Here is a 21,616-nt window from a genome sequence, read left to right on the forward strand (position 1 = left end):
CGCATGTTCATAAGTATACATCACTTAAAATGCTATCTGCCCCTACCCATGTATGGAATTGCTAAAATTGGATGGGTGGCTGTACTGAGTGCGATCCCATCTCCTCAATGCCGATCCAATCCCAGCTTGTTATCTTCGACTTTGACTGGTACATCATCCTCTGAAAAGTCGAAGGGTGATAACGCTCAGATCTCGTATTCAAACATAGGTCTCTAGTAGATCAGGACACAGATCGATATGTCTTTGAAGTTCTAGCCCCCGATATCCGTCGAAAAATCAAAACACGCCAGGCAGAGGTTCAGTGGACTGACCTAATGTGAGTCCGTGCATTTGAGAGCCAGTCGCTGGAGCACGATATGCAGACGCTTTATTCGTAAGAGCGATGTCCTTGTTGGAGCTCCATGGACGTGGCAGGACGCGAAAACAGATCGAAGATGCACTCAGGGTTCTACCATTCGTTCGTTTGAGTATTCTTTTGTGGAGTCTCAGTATCTCATGAATTACTGGGCTAGCACCCTGCCATGCAACGAGGTGCGAGAAACATTAAGGAGAACCTTCGCATCCCAACTACGCTCATTTGCCTGTCAAACGCGAATTTGGTATTTATCGAGACAATTTTGAAGGTTCATGATAATTAGCCACGTCAAATAATACCCTGCCTCACGAATTTCTTAGGATAAGGCGTTCGAAGATATTTTCGAAGAAATCATCACTAATCCTGCAGAATGGAGGGACGACGGAGCGCTCATTGTGAAGCGTCGCGTTTCACCGGACGGACCACAACATTCTTGCACGACTGGTTGCAGTGCTAACATGTGCAAAGGTAGGTCCGAAAGCCCTCTCAAGTGTTAGGCGTTGCTTCAAAAAAGTAATCCCAGGTGAGGAGTTGGAGAATTACCTTGTACGGTGCAACAAGACATTCGACAGAATGATTTATGTCGGGGATGGAAGCAACGATTTTTGTCCAATCTTGCGTTTCAAGAGGCAAGGGTTCCATGTTGGCTTCTCTGAACCGTATCTCAACTTCTTTCTAGAGAAACCGATATCGCCTGTGTCCGACGATACCGTGGACTAGAAAGAGAATCGCAAATGAAGGCGAGAAAGCTGGCCTAAAGGCCAGCATTCGGTACTGGGCGGGAGCTTGGGAAGTAGAAGAGATCTTCAATACGCTCACCACGCCTTAACCCGCCGCGATCATGTGTCATGAACCTTGATGTCTGAGCTGAACTGAACTATTGTCTGAGCATACAGGGAACGAAGATTGCCAAAGTGAGTGATGTAGAAATGGCTGCATCAATGATTAGATTCTGAGCGGGAAAATATTGAGGGCTACATGTATACTTCCGTTTAGTGGCTCGCGAAAGCAGCATTCGTTGCGTAGGCGGGCAGTGTGGGTGGCGTGAGGGCGACACCGTGACAAGTTGATGTGGATGCGTACAAGATTTCCAGCCCGGAGTGCCGAGGGTCACGGCACATAATTATACACTTTTCGCATCATCCATTGATTAAGGGCGTTCGGAGATGGGCCAGCGCATCTCAATGCTCAAGTACACGGTGACGCAGGCTCACCGTGACCACATGTCAACTTGATGAGCTTGAGGCGGGGGGTTCAAGGGACCTTGCTGGCTTTGCTGTGATGGTTGTCCGTAAACCGGTTGCTGCTGATTTGATACGCCTACTCGGCCGCCGTAGAATGACGAGGCAGCGGCGGCAAGTGAATTGCCGTTACTGTTACTGGAGCTCGTCGACAGGGATTGCTGCCCTTGATTTGTAAGTACATTCGGCTGCAAAGGAGCGTAAAGGGTCCCCATCCCATCACGATGGTCATAGGAGTCATATGGATTGCTCTGTGACTGCGACGACGGATAAGAGGTCGAATTAGACGCATAACGTCCAGATGTTGAACTGCTGTTGTACACTTGTGGGGGTGCATTGGGGAGCGCAGCGTGATGGTGGGAATTAGCTCCGTAGGCGTCACTCACAGCCGTTGTTCCTGTTGACGATAGAGTGATATCCCTCAAAGGCCCGGTATTCTTCTCTAGCAGATGCCGTGAAGAGTCGGAGACAACTGCAGAAGGTGGGGACTGGAATTGCAGCGATGATGGCTGATGGGGTGCATATCGACGAGAATGACTGGCTGGTGAAGTGGTCCAGTTCCCCGATGCCAGCTCCGCCTGCTGCTGTAGATATTCCAGCTGAGGGTATGATGCTTGGGGCGGAGCATGCCCAGCTCGCCGCCGTTCCCATTCCCTTATTGCTTCTTCGCGGTTCAATACCGGAGTGAGAGTATTCCTTTTGATCCCAGCAACATCCATTCCGAGACTGGCGATGCGTGCGAGCTGGGGAGGAACAGCAGTGTCCATCTGGTTGATAGTATTCGCCCGAGCCCGTGTCGGTGGGTAAAAAGAGGATGGGGGGTTGCTCATATCATTGGACGAACCATAGCCCTGCTGCTGATTCTGCGTTTGGGGCTGTTGTGAAGCTGATTGATAGGCTATACAATTCAAAATTGAGTGCCAAACAACACGTGAATATGGTCCGAAAGACGTACATTGCGGCGCTTGGCTAGTGCTGATGTTAGATGAATAACCAGGTCGTTCATAGGATTGCCCCTGCACAACAGGTTGTTGGTGATCCTGCATGTATGGGTTGCGGATCTGCTGCTGGGCAGCCTGGCTAGCGGCTTGAGCGGTATACGCTTGGTGCTGTGCGAGGTGCTGATTGTACGAAGCAGCATCTTGATACGCTCGAGTGCCTTTAGGCTGAGAGGGGACCAAGCCGCCGTAGGGTCTCTTCGGATCGACGGACGGCGGGAGAGAGCCAGGAGATTGCGATTGAGTTCGGCCTGCCAAATCCCCGGGCTGCGAAGGTTCTCAATTAGTCGAAATTGGTCTGGGAAATGCGCAACCGCCTTACCACGAAAGGCCGAATAAACTTTTCGCCCGTAATGAAAGGATGCTTACGGGCTTGCTGTGGAGTCCACCTGAGTAATGGGTCTATTTGCAATAGCCCTTGAACGAAGTCCGTGAATGCTGCTCGGTTCTGCGCTTCTGCACCACGGCCCGATTCAGCAAAGATTAGTCCACCGGAGGACCCACTAACCTTTCTCCAAATCAGCAGGCTTAGTAGCAGATTTCGGCTGAGGGGCTGTCCGAATAATCTCCGGCAGTGTATTTGCTGTGAAGTACTTCTTCCCAGGTTGCTCTGGTGTACCGTGCTCCCGCGAATATTGCTCAAGTGACTTCAACCGATGCTTCTTCCTGCCATACTCGTCCGAGTACGGTGAAAAAAATTGGCTGGTCTGCTTTCCCATCTCAAGCATATACTGTGGCGGCATTCTGACCAACAAGAGCTAAGCAACCCAGAGTCTAAGGTAAGTCGGGAGTGCTTACCCAAGCATGTCAATTATTCGAGTAATCTGGTTGTACTCGCTGGTTCCAGGGAACAGTGGCAATCCAAGAAATAGCTCGACAGCGATACACCCCAGTGACCACATATCGATCGCGGAGGTATATGGTAAACCCAACAGGACCTCAGGTGACCTGTAGAAGCGCGACTGAATGTACGTGTAAACTGTTTGCCGCTCGTGACATGCTGATCCGAAGTCTATAATTTTAATTTGTGGAGTTTGAAGGCTATGAAGGAATCGTATGAGCCCTTGTAACAACGAGATGGAAGATGGACGTACGAGACAAGAAGGATATTCTCTGGTTTGAGATCACAGTGTATCAGCTTCGCCTCATTAAGGATGGACAACGAATCCAGCAGCTGCTGTGTAAACACTTTTACAAGCTGGGTGCTGAGCCCGCCAAACGAGTTTTGCTTAATGAGCTCATAAAGGTTTGAAGAAAGAAGTTCAAACACCAGACAAAGATGGTTCTTGTGGATGAAAGTATCGCGCAATCGAAGGATGTGGTGCTCATCGTGCGGGTCCCACGTGTTATTGAGCTGTAGTCGAGCCACACATAAGCATATAAGGAGCATACAATAGAGCCGCAAACGCTTACAAGCTCTAATATAGTAACTTCCATCATACTCTGATTGAAGTAAGCCGGCTTATTCTTGACGACTTTTACGGCCACAATCTCATGGGTCTTCATATTCTGGCACTTGACAACCTGACCGAAAGTACCTTGACCTAAAACGTCTAGGATCAAATATCTGCTGTGGATAATGTTAGTACGGGCCCAAGATTTCTGGAGAAATGCTCTCACTTCCCGCTATCCTCCGCACCAAGACAGTCATTCACATAGAGAATATAATCATAATCCTCATTATCGTAACCATCGTTGTGAACTGGTTTGCTAGGTTTCGTTAAGACCCGTCGAGGATTGTGTGTGCTCTCGTAGCGAAACTGGGGATTGCAAATATTATACGTCTGGGCCAAGTTCGTAGTCAAACTTCTCAACGGCTGTGTATGAAGGGTTGTCAATGACCGCTGCCGATCACAGAATTTACGTTAATGAAAGGCAACTCACGCTCAAATACACGCCACCTCCGCTGTAGTCTGCGCGTCTCCCTGAAGGCTGGGAATTGACTTTCGGTCTTAGATCCCGCGTGTCTCGAATCCGTCGAAACCCGACCTGCTGCGGCAGCGGTGGTCGTGTTGATGAATCTATTGTCATGGGCTGTACGGCCGAATCCTCATCGCGCTGGTAGTACATCTGTGGTGATTGATGCCGAGAAGGATAACCAACCATGGGCGAGACAGGTGTCGAGGAGGAACCGTGTCTTGAGGTGCTCAAGTTGTACGGGGACGGAATGGTGGACGCGGAGGTGGGCTGCAGCTGTTGTGCTAACTCATGTGTCGAAGCGGATCTTTGAAAAGTGGATGAGATGCTATGGTGGTACGGTTGAAGGTTCGGGGACTGTTGTGGGGTAAGGGATGCAGGATGTCGAAGAGGGGAAGTGGGTGATTTCATGTTTTGTAAAGGAGTGTTCAGAACTGGAGCAGGGTCCCCATTCTTCGCATATGGATCGGAATAAACAGGAGACGACGAATAACCCGCTTCCATGTTGTACGGACCTATGTAAAGGTTGGAGTAGCATGCATCCCGACGGGTATTAACCACTGAAAAATTACACGTAAAAATAAGCACATACCTGACTGGGGATGCACAATATGGGTAAGTGATCTTCTAGGAGTATACGCCGGCCCCTCGTGCGCCTGAGAGTTGGGATCAACTGTTGACGCGGCACCACTGCCGTACACAACGGAGGACGGGTACAAGGAATTGGTGGCAGGATGCTGCTGAGGCTGCCGACTGACGCTTGCATCAGAATATGCCCGTTCGATATCATCCTGGGGATGATTTCCCGGTCTCTGTCGACCACTCATTGAAGCACTTCGAACAAGGTTGGCCGCTCCGCTGAGCATGTCCGAATCAATGATCTGTGGCAATCTAGTTGGGTGTTGAGGCTGCCGGCCAGATAACGACAACGAATGGACCGCTTGAGGTGGACCAGGGTACACGATGGAATTGCTGTACGGATTGAGTGGTGCACCGAGTGATTTACTCGTGCTACCATAGGGATTGGGTCTTGCTTCATGCACTGCAAATCGGGGAAGATCGAATTCATCATCTCCACGTCGGTAAGTGTCTGAGCTGTCGAAATCGGGCATGGCTGAACGACGAATCGGTGCCTGTTGAGCTACTGGGTGATATGCGCCAATACTTTCGGTAGAGCGCTGAATAGGTGTGACCGTAATCGGAAGCCGTCGCGCGCCTCAGTAAAGAGGTTAGGTATGGTGGATGCGCTGGGGTAACTCTTTGCGAGCCTAGAATCCCACTGACGGCAAACAGAATGACTGTTGCGCTTGCAAGCGTAGTTGTAAAGCTGAAAGGCACATTCCGATCCCTGTGCCAAGTTTGTACACCAACGCTGAAAACCACTCAAAAATTCACAGGATATTCCTTGAGCATCATAGCGATACAAGAAGTCAGTAATACACGGTATTGATGTAGGGAGGGCATCAATAATGGCAGTCATCATAGTCAATCGTCCAACACCAAGCGACTTCCAAATTGAAGTCCGCATAATATTAATTGCCTGTGCTACCACCCAATTGGGACTCGGCCTGGCGACGCCATTGTTTTAATGCTTCGATTTCGGTTTGTAAGGTTTCCACCTGTCCTCGAAGCAATCGAAGTTCGAGGGTGTACGAGGAAAAGGCCTCCTTTACCCCCTCTTTCACCGCCTGAGCAATGCAAGCCTCGATCATCGCCATGTCTACTGAGTTCGCTCGAGGCTGAGAAGGTCTCGTAAGGAATGGGTTGTTCTGCAACAATCGAATGATGACACACGACCATCAGTAGTGCCGTGCTCGGCGCGAAAGGCATCACGTACCTCAGCATCGTCCATATCGATCCGACGCTTCTTTGGAGACAAATTTCCTCCTGCCGTAGCACCAGCAATCACTGGCGTCCGACTGGGGGTGGCTAAACCGGACATATCGTCCTTGTGCTTGGGAGCTGGGTTTGTAGAAGTCCGCGACTCCTGATCCTTATCAGCTTTGAGGTCGACTGAATTGGAGCTTGTAAGGGGAACTTCCCCTTCGTTTGGCTTCTCGTCCACAGCACGGAGGGTGCTCACCACAATCGACTGTCCGGGTTGAGGTTCTGAGTCGAAAGCGGCTGTAGGTGTTGTGGCCATCGTCATTCTACAAAAGTCAAATCAAGCAATTTCATGTATTGCGCACCCCGAATGAGAGCGAGTCGGCGCTGTGAAGCACCTGTGTCGCGTGGCTTTGACTGAGGTGTGCGCGGAGCGCTGCTGGCAGGTGTCATACCGCTACCCCGCATAACGGATGTAGTGAGGGCCGGAGAACCCAAGTTGGATTTAGGGTTCGGCCTCAATGGAGTCTTAGGGATTTGGGTTGTTGGGACACCGGGCCCTGACAATTCATCTGCCCATTCTACAGTGCGTGTATAAGATTTCGCCAAATGTTGGGCATAAAAATGTGGGTTGCTTACTGAAAAACCTGCAATTTGAAGGATCTGTCGAGTACTTTGGGCACGCAAAAAAATTTCTGCCCGTATTCTGCCGCATAAGATAACTCAGTTCGGTAAATTAGCCCTAGAATGAGGGTGCACCTTCTTGCCTGGGCCAGTAGTTCGAAGGACCGCTGCGGCTCTCATTAATTCCTTGATGATGCGCCAGAAAAAGTAACGAACCCTCCAGTCGGCAATTGCACCGAATCTGTCCAACTAGTTCGTCGTAATTCCTCTCTTCTGTAGTCACGCTGCTCGCATTACGAGACATAACTCCAGAGACGGTGAGTCAAACAGGGAAAGGACGCTGTGTGCATGCAATATAAACTTGAGATTTGCGGAGCCGAGTTGTGACGGCATCACCGTCACTGTCACATTACCGTGGACGTTGAGGGCTTGAGGCTACGAGTGGAGGGAGAGATGATCGTGACGAAGATATTTGTGTTCGAAAAAACACCGGCTTCCCCATGCATCCTCCTCCAAGTGACAGAGCTCGTCGAATCGTACATAATCTGGGTCGGCATCAGCGACACCCCTGTAACATCATCTGAGCCTCAGGACATTCTTGAACAAAGAATATCTCAGGGATGTTTAGCTACTGATTGGGGATGTGGTGTTCCGCCTTTAAAAGTGGGCGTGATACACAATTTTTACGAATATTGTTTACAGTAACGCTTATCAGGACGGAACATTCTCGATCAGTACACCTTTATTCCGATCCTCAAGCAACGATAATTCTCTCTCTATGTCATTGCGATTAGGTATCTATCCTAAGCCTTCTCATTGTCGCAAAGAATAACATATCACACCCCACGTCTCGTTAGCCCGTCGGTTCAAGAAACAAATCTTCCTCTCAATAGACGCCACCTTCTCGTTAGGAAACCCAGTTAATCACTCGCATATTCTGCTGCAGATTGAAAGGAACTTAATCTCAGCACTCAAGTCACTGGAGACACATGCCATATGATATATTCTTTCTATTATAACACATCCCGAAGACACCAAACCGCTATTAAAATTTATGGCTTACATACTGACAATGATGATATCTGAGGGTGCCCAAATTACAAGTGCCGAGAGTTGAACGGAAAACGGAATGATGTAAAATATTGTCTGTAAGATGAATGTACGAATGCATAGCGTCACCCAAACGGTGGCGGGTTCACTTTGGTTGTCCCGCCCCCGGAGGCGAATGAGCTACATTCATACAAAGTAATGAGAACAAGGAGATGCAATGCACCAGCATACGCGGCGAAAGCCATTCGTGCTCTCCGGTTACCCAATATTGTTCGCGTCACTAGGAATACCGCTCTTTCTATTGGATCGAGTGCTTGTTCCGCTCTTGCAGCCTCCTACATCCGTCGTTAACAATGTCCAATAGAATGGTAAGGAATCGACCACATACTCTTCCTCGAAACGCCTCGAATGGATTTATACGTTCCTCGTACATGTTCTTGTATTTGTTCATCTCGTCGGGGCGTATCTGAATGCCGTTTTGCGGCCCAGGAACAAAAGAGGATGGGCCACCTGCTGAATCGTCACGGTATGTCTGCATATATCGAACTTTCTCGTAAAGTTTGAGGTTGTCTTGTTGTAAATTCTTGATGTCGTTGCGCAAGTCAGTTATAACCTCAAACTGACGTTTTAATTCCTGAAGAAGGTTCAATTTGGGCGACCGGCAAATCCGACGAATGGAGTAACTCACCTCTTCCAGTTCCGCGTTCCGCTGACGGAAACGGTCTCGTTGATTCGTTACAATGGGAAGGATGGATTTGTCGGCAGATGACGAAAACGGTGTTTTATCCTCGCTCTATGAGATAACGGCCAAAGTGAGTCATAACAGCTTGAGCCCAAGCAAGACTCACAGATAAGCTGGGAGCAAGCATCAAATCATCCAGAACCGTTCTCGTGACTTCGGTGACTGTGGTCGTGGCTGGTGAAGGGGATCTGGCAGAACCATTGGGCGGCGACACATGTGTATTCAGCTGCAGGAGGTCATTCTCCAACCGCTCATTAAGATCGCGTTGTTTCTGCAATTCGGTAATGTTATACTCAAGTCCCGCTTTCGTTGTCTCTAGCGCCATCTCCAGATCTGTTCGAGCAATCTGTAGCCAGGGGGTTGGATTTTAATGGACAGAAGCAGGAAGAAACGTTCACATACACGTAATTTGGCGAGTTCATCTAGGATACGTTTGTTCTTTGCTAGAACCAACGCTTCCAGAGATTTTGCCGGTTGTATATTCGCCTTCTGAGCATTCGGATCAGGCAACTTAACGGTTTCATCATCGTCTTCCCCGTAGCCAGCGCCGCCAAATTCAACATACTGAAAAATAGCATAAGCAGGAGAATGACGAGTATCTAACTCATAACAGATACCTTCATGATCTCGAGTTCACGTTTGATCTCGTCGTAATCACTGAAATGTCGCAATCGTGCTCTTAAGGATTCATTATCTCCTTCCTAATCCCAGGCTTAGAAAGCATAGGTCCATCGAGCCTTATAACTTACCTTAACGGCGACCTCGCGAAGACCATCATCGATGCGTTTCCGCAATGCCAGCTCTTTAGCAGAAAAGGCGGTCTTCTGATCATCCAGTGTCCGAAGAAGTCTTGAGGTTTCTTGTTCCATGTCGGCCAAGTCTGTCTCCAGGGACTTGATCCTGGACAAACAAGCATCGAGCATTGAATTGACGTTAAGGGTACTCGACTCACTTAGCCTCAGACTCGCTGCCACTGCGAACCGATTCTATCTCCGCTCGTAAAAGCTCCTATGGCGGCAAGATGACGACATGTTTACTGCTCGCAATTAAGCACGCTCTCACATTCCGTCGCTCCACAGCTGCCACCCGGGCATTGGCCCGCTCTAGGTCTGCAACGATCATATCGATTTCAGCAAGGCGCGCCACCACTTCCTGGTCTGGAATGAGCCGTCATTCGAAGCTCGTTGTGCTGGACGTGATTCCGTACCTTGACGCTCGCTCTGATTCAAAAGCTTGGCTTGATTTGTCTCATTCGATATTCGAAGATCTCTTAGCTGTTGCTGCGTTAGTGACAGCTGTCGGTGTAGATCTTTCTCTCTAAATATGGAGGATGAGTCATGCGCGAGTTGGATCGCGACCAGTATGCTCACCGCTCTTCATAGTTCATTAGTTTTTCATCGTATGTCGCATTTAACTCATTCTCTTTCTGTCTCACTTTCTCTTGCACAAGGGTATCCATCTATTTACAACAGTTAATGGTACACGTGTAGAACGCTTCGAAATGGGGGTCATACCTTCTCCTCGAGAACTTCTGCCCTGGCCTCTGCCTTTCGAACGTTAGCCTCCATCGTTGATAGTCCACCGATTTGACGTTTCAATTCAGCAGTTTCAGCTTGAACAACACTAAGCTCTTTCTGGAGCTCCTCAGCTTCTGCGACCTTTACGGTCTGGTCCTAGTAGAGTGTGAGATCAGAAAAAGAGAGGCATAAACATGGACAAGAGCACGCACCACGGCGGCTTCCAGAAAGGGATAAGGGTCTGGCGCGTCGGCTAAGAGCTTATACACTCCAAGAAACGCGTTCTCCGAGGTCTTACATCGTTTGGTGAGATTATCAATTTCACTGTTGGGAAAATGAATTCCGCAGAATACAAGGCCATTCAGTGACAAACATTTGATAGGCTACATGTGGGGAATAAGCCGTTGAGACATGATGGGGGTTATGAACGACGCACCTTTCAGCAACGACTTGAACGCGTTTGCCTTCTCCTCATCAGGGATTTTCTTAAACTCTACCATTGCCGAGCTCAAGTAAGTGCTGGATGCCTACCAAAGAACCTACCCTTCGTCTTATCCGCCAGAGACTTCCGACTGACCACGCTCTCTTTCTGATTCTCTACGAGTTCAATACCCTGCGCATCGAGCTGCTTTTGCAGCTCTGTCAAGTTGATATCTAGACAAAGGCAATCATTAATGCACTAGAAGTCTCTATGGCATGGCGAGTCACCTTTCCACGTCGATAGAGCCCCACTGAAATTGCTTGCAGCGTTGTCCATGGTTGACACACTCCCAGGGTCAACACGTGATCTTCCCTTCCAACTGTTCCGAGCAACCCCCAAGAGGTTGCTTTTGAAATGCCTGATGACCATGCTCTCTCTTACGTTGACACTGTAAACTCGAATCTGGTAAGAGTATCCTAAGCCATTAATCCCACTCAATGAATGACAAGACATTGTGGTATAGATATGCTCCATTTGCCAGTAATGCACCTCCTTGTTGGGCTCTTGGTTTCTACTACTTACTGTAGACGAATAGGCTACCGTTCACCCTACCTACAGTGACCATAACGTGCTCTCACACTTTCTGCCAAAGTTGTATACGTACTGCGCTTGCATACCGTGAAGAATGTCCTGTGGACCGATCCTCTCTCACACTCAATGATCTCCAGCCAGCTAACACTATCATTCGAAATGTATGCACTGTCGTCTTCGACTCTCAGCTCCAAGACCCTATTTCTAAGGGAATCTTTTTCTAGCTTGTTGATGAACTTCTTGTGCACTGCCCGAACTCATCACTCGGTTGTACCCACATATGTCAAAGGCAGCTAATGCGAACTCATTTGACGCACGATTGTCTTTACGTCGCAACACGGTGCTGCGAGGACGATTGCAACACCAGGATACTGCGGAAAGACGCCGACAAGCATGCCCAGACTTGCCCTCATCGCATTGTAACCTGTGACGCTTGCGAAACCCGCATCAAGTTCACGGACCTCCAGGTACATTCTCTTTAGATCCGTTAGAGTGTGGCTGGTTTGAAAATATTCCCTTTAGATTCATAATGCTGAGTGTCCTGCTGCGGAGTGGATATGCACCTATTGTCAAACTATTACAGCACGCTCAGACCGGGAAACACATTTATCCAGCTGCGAGCTTGTCACAGTGGATTGTGAGCATGCCCAATACGGCTGCTCATGGAGGGGGAAACGGAATGAACTCTCTGCACACATAACGACATGTGCCTATGAAGGCCTGAAGGGCTTTTTCGCAATGCATACCTCCCGAGTCCTTAGTCTCGAAGCAGAGAATGCAGCGTTGCGAAGTCAGCTAGAAGAACTACGAATAAATCAAGATGCAATGCGTCGTGATGTTCAATCCGCGCGAAGCAGTCTGGGACCATGGCTCAGATCTGCCGATTCGCAACCCCCTCCACAGGCTCCTACCCAAAGTCGGCCAGAGCGTGTGATTCAGCGCCGCCGCATGTCTGTACCACTCAGTACTGCTTCTTTTGGACATCCCTTCGATCCCGTTGAAGACTCCGACACAGGTATTCGTGTTCACAGCACCACTACCGTCGATGAACGGAGCTTCCCTTCGGACAATGATTGGCCCAGCTCAACGATTTCCGACTTTAGTCCTAGCCAGAACGACACGACACATCAACCTCGTCGTGCCCTGTCGCCTGACATGCCTTACCCTCGCATCTCATCATATTCTCATGCGCAGACATGGGTTGCCCCTATTGATTTGACCACTTCGTTGGAGGGGTGTCTAACATCCCTGCGGAACTCAATCGTGAATATTGCAACTGCGTTGGATTCCCAGGAGCGAAGGCAAGATATTGCGTTAGCGACGGAAACGCTTCGAATGCATGAGGAAGTGGCATCGCTGCGAGCGATTGTGCAAGGGCTTCGCATGCAGGTACATTTCGATTTAAAACCCCATTAGTGGGGAATCGGACGCTGAAATTCAGCTCTACCCAATCCAGGTCCACTCAATCATGATGGATCGTAACTGGCTGACACTGAATCGTTTTGTTGCTCCCACAAATGGTGGAGATGCCTCAGCCACGCACGAGAATACTGCATCTACCGTTGAAGCCATTGCGTCTAGTTCTGCAGCAAGTCTCTCACTACGTCCCTCAAACGTCTCCCCCATTCAGACCGGGACCGGACGTCGGAACAATGGGATGGAAAATAAACTATGAGAACCACGTGAATTCCCTCGGGGATGACTTCACTCTTGCTTTAGCTGGACGCCGATGGACTTCATTTTTAACTGGAATCGTCTAGCATCAGAAAATAATGTGTAATTTAGTGTACAAGAGCTACAAGTTCGCGAAAAACATTATGTCCGGTATGGACGAAGATGTGTATGCAACATTGGAAAACACGTTAGACTCGAAGAATAAACAACTGTGCTGAAAGTCAAGAAGAAAATTGAGAATAATGATAACGCGAGCATGTTATTGAAAGTACAGAGCCTGCACATCGCTGTCTTGAAATTTCATGTTACAGGCTGGGCATTTCCTTTGTCGGGTCGTAAGACGAGCATCAATGCAGCTGGAATGGACATGTCAGCCTGCACAGATACTATGAGTGAACACCAAGAAGTACCTTTTGCAAAATGCTGGAGTGAAAGAACAGATCAGGTTCTATCGCGTTGTGAGGAATCTGACGAACATACTGTGCATGCATTTGAGTAGGACATGCGACTTGAAGTCTTGGTTGCAGGTCGAGCATCTCAGAATTGACTAAGTAACCAGTCATCAGCGAATGGGCGGCAGCAATCCCAGTCAGGGCTGCATACCATGAGACCCGCCACCTCATTCTTGAGTTCTTCTTCTCGCTGAGTTGTAGCGCTGGACACACTGGAAGCCTGTTTTAGCCTCGCAATCTCCTGAGAGGTGGATTGCTGAAGCTGAGCCAGCTCATCTTCAAACTTCCGAGAGCGTTGGAGATTTGCTTCGGTCTCACGCTCCGCCGCATTCAAGGCGCTCTCCAACTGGCCATTCTGTTAATTCTAGCATATTGCAATGTCAAGCGTGACGACGTACTCCCTGGATCTGTTTCTGCAGTAATTCTAAGCTGACAGTTTTTTGGTGGAGAGCGCTTTCTTTGGCAGAAAGTCGACCTTCATAGAAGTCACGTTGCTGTTGGTAACCAGCAATTGCCAGCCGCATTGGTGCCTAAGGGAAAACAGTCAGTTGTACGCCTTTGATAGGCAACAGACAGCTGACCGCCGCGTCTCGAAGTAGCTTCTCCTGTTCAGTGAATTTGGCAATGATAGCAGCATCCTTGGTGGCATTCTTTAAGACGGCTTTCCGCTCGGCATCAATGGCCTCTTTCTCCCGCATCGCTGCGAAAAATTTCTGCTCCGCTTTCGCTTTCTGCACTCCACGAAGATCAGTGCTGGTTCGGGCTCAACTGGGAACAAATGATGACGGACCTCAACGGAAAGTTTGTTCACTTTCGATTCCCAGGTCGCCGTCTCATCTTGCCGCGTTTTACTTTCTCTATCAAGAATCTCCCAGGCGCTAGACATCCGTGCTAATTCGTCGTACAGGTCGTTCGACACCTGTTCCCAGGTAAGGAAGAATGACCCTATTTGCAGTTGCAGAAGACCTACCGCAGCTTCTTGCTGTTGGGCCAACCTCATTGACTTGATTGTCTGTTCCTTTTCCTTAACGATGGCAGAAAGCTTGGCAACATCCGCCGTAGCTTGTTCACCAAATAAGCTCTGGAACTCCGCAAGTCGCCTCCGCAGTTGAACACATTCCTGCCGAGCTGCAGCCTCTGCCCGCATGTGCATTGCGACATCAGAAGCCGAGTCTTCCAGCTTAGAAAAAGCGCTCTCCAACGCCGAAACTCTGGTTTGCGCCATGCTACGCATGAAGTGTCAGAGGCTGGCCCACTCACTGCTATGCAGCAACATACCTCAGCTTCGATCTAAGATCATCAATAAGACTGACAGATTCGTCCGGTTTCGACAGCATAAACGACAAGTAGTCGTCCTGGCCATACTGGGCTCCAAGTTGTAACTTGAGGCGCTTGGTCTCGAGGAGCAATGACGCAATGCGATCCTATTGCCGTGATTCAGTAAGTAATCAATCGTAATCAAAGAACATTGACCTCAAGCGAGACCATTCTGGTCTCCATTTTTTCACGTAAGCTGCTCCTCGATGCTTCTCCAGCCTTTGCTATTGCTAAGTCTTTAAGCGCTGCCTCTCGCTGATCCTTGGCTTTGGCAATTTGCTGATTCTTGGCTTTGATGCGTTCATCATGTTCCCTTGTTAGAGTGTCAAAAAGGGCCTGGTAACGCGCTTATTAGCAGTGGATCTAGGATGTTAAGTCTGGCTTACACGCTGCTCATCAATGAGTGATTGAAGCTCTTTTAGCCTCTGCTCGCTTGACTGTTGAGCGGCTTTCTGGGCCCTCTGCAGAGCTTCTGAAGTTTCTCGTAGTGAGCTCACTTCCTCTAGCAAGGCTTTATACGTTGGGTGCACCCAAATATATTCTTCAGAGAAACTGTCAATCTGCGGAGCGAGTGAGCAAAGATCGTCCATGCCTATTGGCAACAAGGAACACACTTTCGCATTCTTCGCGCACAGCTCAGCGGATATCTCCGCCTTTTGTTCAGCGAGTCGCGTAATTTCTTCTTCACGCTTTTCTGCCTGAGAGCGAAGCAATGCAATCTCAGCTGAGTAGTCTTCGGAAGTTCCATTAATATGCGGGGTTGATTGCACGAGCTGTACAGAGGAAGCGGGTCACGCTGCAAATTAGATCGTTAAGGGACAAGCACTCACTGGCTCAGGTGTCTGATGAGACGAGCCACCTTCCGCCTTGATTTCCTCATGTCGCATACTCTTATCTTCTTTCCGCTTCAGGGATTCGAAGCGCGCGCCATCGCCTTGAGTTTCTGCCCGAGCGAGTAGCTCCTTGTACCGATCCAACTGGTCACGGACATCGGTATAATCGGCACAAACGGCGTGCAGCTGACTCCGCAAGGAGGTCGCCTGATGAGCTCATATCAGGCTATCCAAATCCATTATTAAACCTCAGTATGAACTGACCTCAGCGGTAACTAGTTGAAGTCGTTGTGCCATCTCCTGCGCGTCTGGAGTGGGTCGCGGGGGAACCATCGCCACGAACGCAGAAACAAGGTTCTGAGTTTTAACACCATCTGCTCGCAACGCGTCACGAAACTCATTCTTCGGCATGCCAGTGGCCTTCGAGGCCTCCCGCTCGATGAGTGCCCGCAAATCTTCGTTACAAATCCATAAATTCTGGTACTAGAACACCAATTTCCCAGCTTACCTATAATGTCGGATGGTATATGTTGCTGTAGGCTATCTACTTTAGCAATGGTTTGTAATTGGTCAACCGTCTGATTAAGATCGGTCAGCAACGTGAGACAAGAAGATACTCCGCACTACATACATGATTCCAGCAATTTTCGATGGCGCTCAAGGACGCTTGAAGCGTCCTTTTTCGTTGTTCCAACTCAGCGACCCTGCCCTCGGCTCGTTTGCGCTCTCTTTCATGTTGTCGCATTCGTTTGAATAGTGCTTGCTTGCGGAAGGTCTAACACCACATGTTTATAACCCATATAAACGGCAAGATCACCAGCAGTTATACCAAAGACGAGCTACCTCAAGAGTCTCTGCTTGGGGGTCGCGTTCATTTTCATCCGGTAGCTCCGCATTTGGGGGGGTTGAAGGCGAACCAGATACGGAGTTCAGTGCACGTTTCTTCGCAGTCGGTGCCTCCGTGGCGACCGGTGACGCAGGTCGCTTTCGGGATACGGTATCCATCCCTCTGGATGACTGGAAGCAGGTCAGAGTCAGGAAACCCTGGGACGGCGGCATCTGCCGCGGGATTTCCCGGGTTGGCATTTCTCTGACCTCAGGAAATCAGACTCACAAGCGGCGCGAGAAGTTCGGTGCCATATTGGAATTGGGGGCAATTGGAGTGCCTGAACACGAGACGGAAATCGGTTCATTTGGCACAATGCGTAAACCTTACGTTTGTCTTTCGACTCACACACCTGGCCATTCCCAGAATCTATAAGTCGGATGATGAAAACTCCACTCACGTCGTTCTTGCTTTCATTTTTGCGCACATCAGCCCCTACACACTCGTGGCCCACTAATCGGGCTGACCAGACAATCCTGGCTCTATCCTATGCGTTCTTCTGCGACATATATAGACAAAGCGACGGTGCTCTGACACCCCTCAATTTGAAGAACTAGGACTTTGCAGCAATGTGCGCCGCATTGACACCAGACTTTGGTAGCCCAAACCCGAATCGCCTCAGCGTTTTCATAGGGAATTTGGATCTGCATGTAGAACAAACAGGGACAGGGGAGCAAAATACTGGGGAAAGTGTGCCCGTCAATGCACGGATGAAAATGACGTGGCGGTAAAAACTTACTAGAGAGGCATACAGAGCAAACATAGCCAATATCCACAATGTTCTTATGGCAGAAGCAGGCAGCACGAAGGTCTATGCGGTCCTGAGTTGGGATGTTAATGATTTCCCGAACGGAGGAGGGTGCTGAGAAGCACATCTTCAACCAAGAATGATATGTTAACCCTCTCGTTCGTTCCCATTGGATTTACGCACCATAAGGTATTGAAGGAGACTATCCTGCTTCCGAAGTGTAACGTACGACCCCCCTGTCAGATGTGCCGCTTGTTGTAGAAAGACTGTGTCTTCACCGAACACTTTGCAAACGTCGATTTTTACTTTCTGAAGGTCTGGAGGTGAGGAAAATTGCTGTTTTGCAACCAGGCATGTACTCACAAGCTTCTGAGCTGCGAAAATGAAGTTCATGATGGGGATATAGGATGTGGAGATGTCGGGGGAAACGGAAAGGATGAGAATCGTGGCATCTAAGGTCATTCGTGATGATTCCCCAGTCGCCGTCCCTGTGGAACCGTATAGCATCCTGTTGATATCTTTTCACTTGCTACAGAAGGCAAGCGGAGGATTGATGAAAAATGCATACGGCATAATCCCTTCGTCAGAGCACCAACAAGGCCACTGGCTATGATGATGTAAGGCATACAATGAAGCCGAACAAGAGCGACCACACGGCTTACGGGCCTCTCGATCCTCGTGAATAGAAGCTAGCCCATGTTGGATTTTTGCAATGACTTCAGAATCAACAATTTTGAAAGTGTGATACGTATTTGCCCCCTGCGGAGCAGCATCGGTTATTGAACTGGACGTAAATAACAATGCACTGCAACAATCTTGTTATAGCATGTCGTAAGCACCCTATAATTACTCGGCGCACCTCTTCGAAGGGAATGCTCCAAGGACAGTTATTCCATTTTCTTCCCGAGCACCGAGATGACTGTTCACGAACGCCAAAACATGGGACAAGAAGGAACTAAGAGGCATAAGAGGTTCATTTGGACCATGATTTGGAGGGGCGCCCCATAGCGTTGGCGGCAGATCGAGGATGAGGGTAAGATGAGTGGGCGGCTCCATTATAAGTCGAGTTTGCTCCCGGTCAGCCGGCGCTTAAAGTCCCGCTAAGAGAACCAGAGGCAAGGATATATTCCGATGATCAGCCTTCGCGTGTCATCTGAGGTTAGGACCTGGTCTAACAAGGTTGTTGTTGCCACTGCTTTGATCCTTCCCAACCCTCCAGGCGATGCTGCGCGCATTCACAAGATCCCGCCCGCGAATTTCCGGACTTTCTAGCCCATACCCGAAATTGTGGCATCACGAGTTCGCAGCACTTATCGGGCATGACATCATTACTTAACGATTTTTTGCGCACATCAGCACCTGCATCCAACGTTTCTTGCACTTGAAGATGCCCCGTCCCGAAGGAACACAGAATTTCAAGGTGTCTATCGTTTCGCTGCTTGACAACGTTTCCCAAACTTACCCACATTGTGCAGTTTAATCACACTGTGCGAATGCAGTCAGTCTTTTGGACGATACATGTGTAACCATCCTCACCTGCGATAGATGCTTCGTGTTAAGGACCCCAAGGCATCCATTCAGTTCTACACCGAGGTCTGCTGTGCTTTATCGCAATCTGCTTGCCAACCAAAACACCCACCCTTCGTTAGGTCCTCGGAATGGAATTTCTAGCTAAGCACGATGGTGGAGATTTCACGCTCTACTTCTTGGCGTTCGATGACGGGAAGGGCCTTACTGAGGAGGAAAAGGCACAGGGACGCTTTGCTAGGGAAGGTAATATGCCTCCCAAACCGCGACTGCCCACGTCTTTCACTGTCACCGAATTCCTCCGCTCACATCAGGTGTTCTTGAACTGACACACAACCACGGCACTGAGTCCGATCCTGACTTCAAAGGCTACGCATCAGGGAATACGGAGCCAGGGCGTGGTTTCGGCCATATTGCTATCAGTGTCGATGACATAGCCGCCGCTTGCGATCGATTCGAAAAGTCTGGAGTGCAGTTCAAAAAGCGGTTGACTGATGGGAAAATGAAGAATATTGCATTCATTTTGTGAGTCACCCCTGCTATTCGTTTATCTATCTAATCACTGGACTCCTCACTTGTAGAGATCCTGATGGATATTGGATCGAGGTGAATAGTTGTTGTTAAACATGTCAAATATTTGTCATAGTTTTGAATTCTCTTAGGTTGTTCCGGGCGATCTTCGACTCTAGGAGCTGCGATGTAACGAGTTTTCATTGTAACAAGCTGTCAATCAATCCAATTATCGCTATGTAAACCCTCTTGCCCGCCGGGGCCGAGAGTGTACTGAACATGGCGAACCTTTTTTCCGGGAGACCTCCCAGTAATTACCCGCACCATCCTGTTCAGTATGCCATATCGCACTCCCAGAGGGTTGGATTTGAATGCTATTACGACCCCGCTATACAGACATCCGGGTTCGGCTAGCGTTTCGTTGAGCGCGCGGACACCTGCAAGAGAAAAAAATCTGGTATTTGGATAGTATCACTGAGTAGAGCTCGTAAGTTTAATTATTGCAAAGATAAGTCAGCGAACCCGTAGCCGTCCAAGCCAACTCTACTGCGCCGAATATCTCAGCATCGCCTTGCTGACAGAAGGTAAGCAGGGGTCGTCGTCACAGTTCGTTATCCTGATATCCAAGGCTCAGCGGAAATGCACAGGAACAACTTGTGCAGGGAGACTACGAGACTTCTTCAGCTCGTTGCGCCATTTCACCATTTTCACCGCCATCTTGAGGTCTTACGCCGATGAATACGACCCTAATTCCCGCATCCCTGGAACTTACCTCCCTCATTCGGTCAGGAACTCGCCGGTTCCATGCAGCCAACAGCCAACCTTGATCTCGCAATCGCATCCAATGACTCTACGGACACCTGTCCCCGCGAAAAGCCACACGCACAATTTATCTACAGGCATCGCCGCCTGAATGCGTGGCCCAACGAGTGAAATCCCCGGCGGCAGCTGTGCAAAGGCTAGTTCAAATGCAATCTTAGACGTCTCGCACTTTTCTGCAGCAGCGTTTGGTGTTTATCACTATGTGTTCAGGAACAAAAGAGGCGCATGTCGTGGTTATCCGCTGTTACGCACATCCTGCAGGAAATGGCAAAAGCATTTATACTGAACAACAGGAGAACTGAAGAATACCAGGGTATGACGATCCCTAAGCGGGGGTTCTTGAACATGCCGATTGGATGAGACAAGGACAAGAGGACGTCATCTAGCCAAGACACCACATGTAGAGGGGAAACTGGAGTCCTCAACATACGTGCGGAATCAACTCGAAGGACAGAAGCTTGAGTTATTGTGGTAAATGAAAAGCCATGGCAACAACTACCGTTCAAAGCCTCAAGGCCCCCGTAGTTCCTCAATGGTAGATACTGCCTCGGTCAGGGGTATCAGTCCGGGTAATCGGGAGCTAACGTAACGATCGGGGTCGCCTACTGGGCGCTCGCACGGGGGGCGTTACAGACGCAATTCGCGTGAGTGGGAACGATCGCATCCTCAGCACTGCAATAGGCGCATGGATATCGTGTTACCACAGTTCCCGCAGTTTAATTCGTAAGGCGCTGCGAGCACACAAGAAGAAGCATCTCCCTTTCCTAACACAGGAGGCGGTATAGTATACCCCGCGCGTCTAACACGCACTCCTGCTCGACCGCGTCTAGGCCTCGCCGTAAATTTCCTGCCCCCTTCCCAACGATGTAGAGAGAGGAGCCTCGCTATGATGCAGTCCCTGGGTGTTCGTCGTTTGTCGATAAATGGCATTGTTTCGTTTCATCCGGGAGGAAAGCCCATCAGAATTGAGATGCGATGTATCAACTGGTCCCCTCTTGTCACTGATCCACGGAGAAACACTGCTAAGAGATCTAGACAGATTTCGATCCAAAGCTCGTCGCGGATCCAAGGCCGTGGCGCTGATCAGATGCACTTCAATCCACAGCCCCAACTTGGCTGATCGGCCGTGTCTTTGTGAAGTCCGGGGCACTCCCATCAACCTACACAAGCGCAGGGGGCACGAAATTGGACATTCTTCCGGGAAAGTAGGCGGCTCGCACATTATAGAAATTGATAGAATAGGTGAGTAGTTCATAAAACGCTGCGTGGAGCCGTCCATCCCGTCAGCCATTTCCACATGAATGATAACCTCGTGCCACATAACCAGGTTTCCAATCGGATGTGATCCACGACCGCCTCATTATTAATTAGTCAAGAGTATAGAGCTTCGTGAAAGGTTCGTAGCGGTCGCAGCAGGAAACCAAAGATCGATTCCTTACATAATCATCCCACAACTGTAACTTTGTTGCATCGCACAGATGTTTACTTCATAAAAGTATAAAAGCATCACTGTTACACGATGTTCCCGTTTCTTCAGACCACACTCACGCAGGATACATTCACAGTT

At 49.2% G+C, this 21,616-nt stretch overlaps 12 protein-coding genes across 12 annotated transcripts; 5 read left to right on the forward strand and 7 right to left on the reverse strand.

Annotated features, from left to right (window-relative positions):
* Window positions 1-107: 107 nt before the first annotated feature.
* On the forward strand, window positions 108-1,184 carry EI90DRAFT_2972740 (phosphatase phospho-type; the record flags this gene model as incomplete). The annotated part of the gene is made up of 7 exons (XM_039055760.1): window positions 108-148; window positions 209-316; window positions 379-457; window positions 513-623; window positions 676-823; window positions 879-990; window positions 1,037-1,184. The coding sequence occupies 7 exons, from the start codon at window positions 108-110 to the stop codon at window positions 1,182-1,184; spliced, it is 747 nt and encodes a 248-aa protein (XP_038915929.1).
* On the reverse strand, window positions 1,177-5,852 carry EI90DRAFT_3058583 (uncharacterized protein). Its single transcript, XM_039060374.1, has 10 exons — window positions 5,104-5,852; window positions 4,479-5,026; window positions 4,215-4,411; window positions 4,008-4,164; window positions 3,689-3,948; window positions 3,393-3,635; window positions 3,103-3,338; window positions 2,917-3,050; window positions 2,552-2,861; window positions 1,177-2,494 (listed from the first exon to the last, which is right to left on the reverse strand). Exons 1-10 carry the CDS (start codon window positions 5,621-5,623, stop codon window positions 1,566-1,568), a joined length of 3,534 nt encoding a protein of 1,177 aa, XP_038915930.1. The 5' UTR covers window positions 5,624-5,852; the 3' UTR covers window positions 1,177-1,565.
* Window positions 5,853-5,892: 40 nt separating this feature from the next.
* On the reverse strand, window positions 5,893-6,282 carry EI90DRAFT_3058584 (uncharacterized protein). Its single transcript, XM_039060375.1, has one exon. The coding sequence runs from the start codon at window positions 6,227-6,229 to the stop codon at window positions 6,044-6,046; it is 186 nt and encodes a 61-aa protein (XP_038915931.1). The 5' UTR covers window positions 6,230-6,282; the 3' UTR covers window positions 5,893-6,043.
* A 315-nt stretch (window positions 6,283-6,597) lies between these two features.
* Window positions 6,598-7,273, reverse strand: EI90DRAFT_3058587 (uncharacterized protein; the record flags this gene model as incomplete). The annotated part of the gene is made up of 4 exons (XM_039060376.1): window positions 7,176-7,273; window positions 7,095-7,126; window positions 6,975-7,041; window positions 6,598-6,916 (listed from the first exon to the last, which is right to left on the reverse strand). Coding segments are annotated over exons 1-4 (442 nt in total), but the record flags the coding sequence as incomplete, so codon positions are not given.
* Window positions 7,258-8,159, forward strand: EI90DRAFT_3058588 (uncharacterized protein). The gene is made up of 3 exons (XM_039060377.1): window positions 7,258-7,622; window positions 7,675-7,753; window positions 7,817-8,159. Exons 1-3 carry the CDS (start codon window positions 7,413-7,415, stop codon window positions 7,957-7,959), a joined length of 432 nt encoding a protein of 143 aa, XP_038915933.1. The 5' UTR covers window positions 7,258-7,412; the 3' UTR covers window positions 7,960-8,159.
* On the reverse strand, window positions 7,950-11,043 carry EI90DRAFT_3058589 (CASP C terminal-domain-containing protein). Its single transcript, XM_039060378.1, has 17 exons — window positions 10,977-11,043; window positions 10,812-10,922; window positions 10,705-10,761; window positions 10,642-10,651; window positions 10,481-10,592; window positions 10,266-10,424; window positions 10,122-10,210; window positions 9,959-10,068; window positions 9,814-9,908; window positions 9,704-9,759; window positions 9,501-9,651; window positions 9,369-9,452; window positions 9,154-9,315; window positions 8,858-9,097; window positions 8,698-8,802; window positions 8,398-8,643; window positions 7,950-8,344 (listed from the first exon to the last, which is right to left on the reverse strand). The coding sequence occupies exons 1-17, from the start codon at window positions 11,023-11,025 to the stop codon at window positions 8,135-8,137; spliced, it is 2,046 nt and encodes a 681-aa protein (XP_038915934.1). The 5' UTR covers window positions 11,026-11,043; the 3' UTR covers window positions 7,950-8,134.
* A 60-nt stretch (window positions 11,044-11,103) lies between these two features.
* EI90DRAFT_2920692 (uncharacterized protein) lies at window positions 11,104-12,696 on the forward strand (the record flags this gene model as incomplete). The annotated part of the gene is made up of 5 exons (XM_039054755.1): window positions 11,104-11,154; window positions 11,213-11,229; window positions 11,285-11,441; window positions 11,505-11,747; window positions 11,803-12,696. 5 exons carry the CDS (start codon window positions 11,104-11,106, stop codon window positions 12,694-12,696), a joined length of 1,362 nt encoding a protein of 453 aa, XP_038915935.1.
* Window positions 12,697-13,026: 330 nt separating this feature from the next.
* Window positions 13,027-16,625, reverse strand: EI90DRAFT_3058592 (uncharacterized protein). Its single transcript, XM_039060379.1, has 17 exons — window positions 16,400-16,625; window positions 16,188-16,331; window positions 16,065-16,134; window positions 15,821-16,011; window positions 15,554-15,763; window positions 15,338-15,496; window positions 15,110-15,283; window positions 14,880-15,059; window positions 14,685-14,830; window positions 14,377-14,632; window positions 14,197-14,325; window positions 13,988-14,137; window positions 13,805-13,936; window positions 13,558-13,752; window positions 13,435-13,501; window positions 13,365-13,377; window positions 13,027-13,310 (listed from the first exon to the last, which is right to left on the reverse strand). The coding sequence occupies exons 1-17, from the start codon at window positions 16,613-16,615 to the stop codon at window positions 13,214-13,216; spliced, it is 2,529 nt and encodes an 842-aa protein (XP_038915936.1). The 5' UTR covers window positions 16,616-16,625; the 3' UTR covers window positions 13,027-13,213.
* A 370-nt stretch (window positions 16,626-16,995) lies between these two features.
* Window positions 16,996-18,246, reverse strand: EI90DRAFT_2920885 (transcription factor Tfb4; the record flags this gene model as incomplete). The annotated part of the gene is made up of 7 exons (XM_039054759.1): window positions 16,996-17,123; window positions 17,182-17,317; window positions 17,374-17,499; window positions 17,554-17,708; window positions 17,759-17,797; window positions 17,853-17,995; window positions 18,050-18,246. 7 exons carry the CDS (start codon window positions 18,244-18,246, stop codon window positions 16,996-16,998), a joined length of 924 nt encoding a protein of 307 aa, XP_038915937.1.
* Window positions 18,247-18,509: 263 nt separating this feature from the next.
* Window positions 18,510-19,813, forward strand: EI90DRAFT_3280876 (Glyoxalase/Bleomycin resistance protein/Dihydroxybiphenyl dioxygenase). The gene is made up of 7 exons (XM_039066787.1): window positions 18,510-18,610; window positions 18,666-18,677; window positions 18,736-18,783; window positions 18,840-18,963; window positions 19,032-19,242; window positions 19,299-19,323; window positions 19,380-19,813. The coding sequence occupies exons 1-7, from the start codon at window positions 18,578-18,580 to the stop codon at window positions 19,404-19,406; spliced, it is 480 nt and encodes a 159-aa protein (XP_038915938.1). The 5' UTR covers window positions 18,510-18,577; the 3' UTR covers window positions 19,407-19,813.
* Window positions 19,174-20,220, forward strand: EI90DRAFT_3058598 (uncharacterized protein). The gene is made up of 5 exons (XM_039060380.1): window positions 19,174-19,242; window positions 19,299-19,562; window positions 19,624-19,684; window positions 19,736-19,811; window positions 19,875-20,220. The coding sequence occupies exons 2-5, from the start codon at window positions 19,507-19,509 to the stop codon at window positions 20,138-20,140; spliced, it is 459 nt and encodes a 152-aa protein (XP_038915939.1). The 5' UTR covers window positions 19,174-19,242; window positions 19,299-19,506; the 3' UTR covers window positions 20,141-20,220.
* A 511-nt stretch (window positions 20,221-20,731) lies between these two features.
* Window positions 20,732-21,481, reverse strand: EI90DRAFT_3058604 (uncharacterized protein). Its single transcript, XM_039060381.1, has one exon. The coding sequence runs from the start codon at window positions 21,368-21,370 to the stop codon at window positions 20,876-20,878; it is 495 nt and encodes a 164-aa protein (XP_038915940.1). The 5' UTR covers window positions 21,371-21,481; the 3' UTR covers window positions 20,732-20,875.
* Between the last annotated feature and the right edge of the window lie 135 nt (window positions 21,482-21,616).

The sequence above is a fragment of the Cantharellus anzutake genome, assembly GCF_015039405.1.
Source record: "Cantharellus anzutake strain C23 chromosome Unknown EI90scaffold_24, whole genome shotgun sequence".
NCBI lineage: Eukaryota > Fungi > Basidiomycota > Agaricomycetes > Cantharellales > Hydnaceae > Cantharellus > Cantharellus anzutake.